Genomic DNA, 6,000 nt, shown 5'->3' on the forward strand with positions numbered 1-6,000 from the left:
ATGGTCTTCCACGGAGAGTGATTTTTCTCCAGCTGCGGTACCCCAGGCTCACCATGTGGCTCAAGTCTAGTGGGGTTCGTGTGAGTTATTACAATATGTTGTTCAGGGCAGTTGACCTCCCTATGTCCTATTCGGCCACATTGGAAGCATAACAACGGCATGTTCTCGTAGACAATGTCCTGCCAAAAATTTCTGATTTTGACACGTTTCGGCAAAGGAGAGGTTATGGTAAATTGGAGACATAGTCGAGCAAAGCGGACCCGGCTGGCGGCACTTGTGACGGCGTCAATTTTTAGAACTTTGCCTAGCTTATTTCCAACGTGCTTTAGGAAGTCAAGATGGTAGTACTCTATTGGAAGTTGTTCTAAGCAGATCCAGACCGCCGTATTTGTTATTTTGGCTACATGCGGGTGGAAGTCCGCCTCCCACGCCTGAACATGTAGATACTGGTCTCCCACAAACCATGGTCCATCCATAAGAGCATGTTAGTAGTCTGTTAGAACTTCAAAACGCATAATAAAGAAACCGTATCCGATATCAATTAAATGCGACTTACCTGCAGGGCGCCAAATACCCGCTAACCTGGTTTGAAGAGCTCGATACCCAAGCTATCTACCTGTGAGTTTGAGGATGATGCTAGTTTGCCATGGTCCAACCATTTTGCGCTTCATCTCGGTGGTAACTGTGATCTCCCAGTCCTCCCTAGGTGAAACGGCCTCGCCACTAGTGTGGATCTCTGCCATCTCCAGCGGGTCAGCAGTATCTGTCTTCGGTATAGGTTGTTCGTCTTCTGGCTCAGTTTCTGTTTCATCTCGTAGCTTTTGCATGCAAGTCTCTTGGATCACCTCAACATAAGTCTTTTTCTGGGAATTATCTTTCAAGAAATGGTTCTCAAGGTCATCGGGGGCGTAGGACATTCTTGTGTTTTTTAGTTTTTTTTTCTTTCTTTTGTTTCGAATTGAAATTTTTTTTTTTTTTTTGGTTAATTGATTCCTCCTCTTAAATAGTCATGCATACAAGAAATGCATTAGGGGTGTTTAAAATTTAAACTAATTCAAATTACAAACTGATAATCAAATACTAACAATTAAGCAAATCCTAAAACTTCGAATAAAATAAGAAGAGCTTTTATTGATAATTCCTAATTTCCTATCTCTAAAAATCCTACTGGACAAAGCCAACCTTAGCCTCTCTATCCCAACATTTTTTTTTTTTTTTGGTTTATTCTCAAATGTAACTCGTTTATATACAATAGTCCAAATCATTGGTGAACAACGGATATGAATCATATGGTATTTAATAATACATGACAAGCCACAACTTGCACCCTGGCCCATTTGTGAATTACGTGTAGTATATCTAAATGCCTGGAATGCTTTTTATACCACAAATTGAAACCAAAAGGACATGGTTACAGTTGAAACCAAAATGACAATCACAACATTACAGCTCTTTTTCTTGGTCTATACAGCTATACTTTTCTCTTCTGCTCATTTTTCTGCTCAAAGTTCCAATGAAGACGAAGAAAATGTAAAAAAATCCCAATTCCCAGATGGTTTCCTCTTTGGAACAAGCACTTCATCATATCAGGCATTATTTCTTTTCTTTTTCTTTTTCTTCCTCTGTTTAGTTACAAATGAGCTTCTTTGTAATTCATAAAGTCAAAATTGCACAGCATGTGTCTAATGTGAGACTTAATACACATCTAAACAACTCACACACTTAAGCAATTCAGTATCAATTTGGGGAATCACAGGTTGAGTCTGAGATTTCTTTGATGCAATATGTTATAGGTTGAAGGTGCATATCTTGAAGATGGTAAGGGTGCTAGCAACTGGGATGTTTTTTGTCATGTTCCAGGTAAAGATATATATAAATAAATATATATTCACTGTTCAGCTAAATGTACTCTAATTGCTCAATATTGACTGTTTGATTATATTAATGTTCAGGAAATATAATGAATAATGAAAACGGGGACGTTGCTGACGATCATTACCATCGCTACCTGGTATAAAGCTTGACATTAATTTTTCAATGCGCAAACCTTTGAATTAGTGGAGAAAAACTGACTTTAAAATAACATAGAAATTTAGGTACAGTACTTAAATATTATTCTTTAAATTCCTCACTTAAGATTTAGGTATGTAATTTTTTTTTTCCTCCTTATGGATGGAAGTGTATTTTTAATTAATTTCTTGAGAATAAGTCATTTTTGATATTTAGTAAATTTGGTTTTTGAAGTTTCAAAGTGTGTAAAATGATCCAATTAGGTCTGTAAGCTAATATTGATGGGGCATATAATTTTTTAATAAAAGTATTGCAATTTTATTAAGAAGAAGATAAATTTAATATAATAATTAAAAAAAACATGTCTACATACGTTACTTTAAAATTTATTTGCTAGCAATCTAAGCAAATTAAAAAAAAAAAGTGTTACAGGGCAACCACGATTGGCCACATTTTGAATTTCTCAATTAACTTATAGTGAGCTATCATGGTGGCTACGTGGCCTTTTTTAATCCAATTAGTCTGTTGGCATGTAATCTTTAAATCTTATAATTAGCTATTTATTATTGTAAACATATCAAATTAATCAAATGATATATTATCGTGTAGATTACTGTGCGGATATTATTTTACTAATTTTAAGGATATGAAAGTTGAAACTCAAAGGACAAAAATAATAGAATGGAATGAAGTTCAACGACCAAAATGGTTGTCCATCCTAATTACTTCTATATGCACAGGAAGACCTTAAGATAGTGCAGTCTTTGGGGGTTAATGCATATCGGTTCTCAATTTCTTGGGCAAGAATCCTACCTAGTATGTATCTGAATTCTGAACTATGAATTCTGAACTTGTCATTTACCCAATGTCAATCCATAATTTTACCAACTTATTATTTCTTGATCTTAACAGGAGGAAGATTTGGTGAAATTAATCCAAGAGGGATCATGTTTTATAACGAAATCATAGACAATTTATTGCTCAGAGGTAACCTTCTGGGTTTCTTTAAACAACTTCCTTATCTTAATTTCTTTATAATTTGCCAAAAGACATGTAACTTATTTCTAATGAAAACATTTAGGACACGTTTGGTAGACTGTAATAGACATTGTAATGTAATACATATTCCTATGGCATAACTATTCAGTTGTTTGGTTATATTTTTATTACAATTAATAGTTATTCCTTATGAATAACTATTAACTACTATTCTTTATCAAAAATACTGAATATCTATTCCTTCACTTTATGTAATAATTTTTTTTTTTAAATTCCTAAAAAACCATTAGTTGCCACATCCTCAAAAGGAAAGAAAGTAAATTTTCCTTCTTGTTAATTATTAGCTCTATTTTGAACATCCTAAGATAAGTATATTTTAGGAAATTTTACTTAAAAATGTTTTAATTACACATTATTTTTATACTCTACTAAATTGTTGATGTATATTCAGGATTCTATTCCTAAAAGGTCACCAAACTAATGAATAGTAATACATATTACATTACAACTTAATATATTCCTTGTAATACTTATTCATATTCTCATGTAATAATTATTATAGTATATCAAACGTGCTCTTAGAGTTCAAATCGTCTCATCTCAATTATTGAATTATAAAAAAAAAATTTATTTACAGTTTATGGTCTCAAAATAGCAAATATAAGCAAAGGATTTGATGTATGATGTAGGAATTCAACCATTTGTGACCATACACCACCATGACATTCCGCAAGAACTCGAGGATAGATATGGGGGATGGCTCAGCCCTCAAATACAGTAAATCTCAAATCTCTGCCTTCTTTACATCCTAACAAATGCATTATCAAATTAACAAAAATCGTTTTCAACCACACATTTTGTCACAACTTGATGACATGTTACATATAAACCTATTACATTTTTTCCATCATTCACAGTTCGCATACCTAATTTCACAACTTATTGACTTGTACGATTATGGTCCTCTTGAATTGTAAAATTGGGTGTTAAAATAGGTGTGAAATTTTGGCTTAATTTACCATGCTTTTTAAGGGCCTTCCCTATACTTTCCCGTCCCACTCCTAAAGTAAAATATTCAAATTCTCTTGAAATCTTACCCTTTGTTTGTCTGTGCCAAAGAATAATGAGTTAATGTAGTTAATACTTAAAATGTATAACGGCTTTGGTGTAGGAAAGATTTTGTGTATTTTGCCGAAATTTGTTTTAAGGAGTTTGGAGATAGAGTAAAGTACTGGGCCACAATCAATGAGCCGGGCCTCTTCGTCAATAGGGCCTATATATGGGGAACATACCCACCAGGTCACTGTTCAAAGCCTTTTGGAAATTGTTCTTCTGGCAATTCTGACAAAGAGCCTCTTATTGCCATGCACAACATGTTGCTATCACATTCCATGGCTGTTCATTTATATCGTAAGCTTTTTCAGGTAATTTTTAGTGGGCAACAAGGTTCTTATATACTATCGTTTTTGTTACTATTATTAGCATTATTTTTTTTTGATCAAATTTATTAGCATTATTATTCTTTGGTGTTTTGGGATTGTTGAGTTAGTAAGATTGAATTTCGTGCAGATGAAACATGGTGGGTTTATTGGGATCGTTGTAGATGCATTAATGTATGAACCCCTTACAGATAAAGAGTGGGATCGGCAAGCTGTTAATAGAGCATTGGCATTCAATTTGTATTGGTAAGGATTAAAACTAGAAAAGCTCTAAAATTATTACTATTAATTCTATTAAAATATTTACAAATTTATTTGATAATAAATATAATTGATGTTATATAATAATATAATATATATATAAATTTCTTAATTATGATTTTAGTTTATCATTTTATGTTTTAAAAGTTGACATATTATTTTATAGATCTAAGTAATAAAATTTATAATATTTAAACATCAATCTTAAATTTTATTCCACATCACATGACTTTAAGCAGGTGACGTTCTTCCAAAATTTGAACAAAGGTAAATATGGGGCGTTATTTAGGAGTATTAGGTTAAGGTTAATTTTGGGGTCATACGAGAAATAATTAAGTAAAACTTTGAGGTATTCATTTTTGCTTTATTATTATTATTATTATTTTTGGGGTGGGGGTGGACAAATATGCATGTCAACGAAGGAAAAAAAAAAACATTTTAAGTATGAGATGCCCTATGATATGAAAGTGGGAGAGACTGTTGGGAAATACAAGAAAGCAATTGAAGGATCAGGAGAACAATAGGTTTTTACCTTTTAGAGGTACGATTAAATTGTTATCTTCAACACAATAGTTGCCCCCCACTTTAAAGAGTTTGCTTAAGGGTTACAAGCAAATTCGTCTTTAGGATACAATTAAACACAACAAATAAATTCATGTCCTCTTAAACAATTATTTAACAAAATGGAATATTCTATTAGGAAAGTAATGGTGTGAAAGGGCATAGACTTCTTTGTGGCATTTCTAAAACCCCAAGAATAGGAGAAATTATACCGTCCTCTGGTAGACCACGTCATTTATCCACCATTCTACTAAAAAATTTCCACTTATTTAAAATTATTGAGTCAGTAATTAGTTTCTATTTAGTAGAATGGTAGATCACGTCATTTGTCCACCATGTGGACTTTATAATTTCTTCAAGAATGGAGTCTTATTTCTTGAAATGTTTGGATGGAGAGGAAAGAGTCATTTCAGAAAAATCTTATTATGGGAAGTGTAAAATTTTCAAAACCATGTTAATTTTAACTATTAATTCTATTAAAATTAAAATAAATAGGAGACTCAAGAATGACATTAACTTGATTTTGAGAGTTAAGAGATTAGGTAACACAGTTGACAGTCGAAAAACTAAATTAGTAATTTAATATAAATATATATATATATATATTAGTGAACTTTTTACTTTTACAAGATTCTTTAAATTCATAACTATTTTATGATGGTTTTACAAATATCACTCTTTAACTACGATATGACTGTCAATTTGTTTTTCATTTTTTTTTTTTTTTTTT

At 32.1% G+C, this 6,000-nt stretch overlaps 1 protein-coding gene across 1 annotated transcript; it reads left to right on the forward strand.

Moving 5' to 3' along the window:
- The first annotated feature begins 1,402 nt into the window (after positions 1-1,402).
- Positions 1,403-4,698, forward strand: LOC112040661 (beta-glucosidase 18). The gene is made up of 8 exons (XM_065763007.1): positions 1,403-1,590; positions 1,794-1,860; positions 1,953-2,011; positions 2,751-2,826; positions 2,923-2,997; positions 3,699-3,786; positions 4,181-4,433; positions 4,579-4,698. Exons 1-8 carry the CDS (start codon positions 1,408-1,410, stop codon positions 4,696-4,698), a joined length of 921 nt encoding a protein of 306 aa, XP_065619079.1. The 5' UTR covers positions 1,403-1,407.
- The last annotated feature ends 1,302 nt before the right edge of the window (positions 4,699-6,000 follow it).

Source organism: Quercus suber, unplaced genomic scaffold (genome assembly GCF_002906115.3).
Source record: "Quercus suber isolate HL8 unplaced genomic scaffold, Cork oak 2.0 scaffold_20, whole genome shotgun sequence".
NCBI lineage: Eukaryota > Viridiplantae > Streptophyta > Magnoliopsida > Fagales > Fagaceae > Quercus > Quercus suber.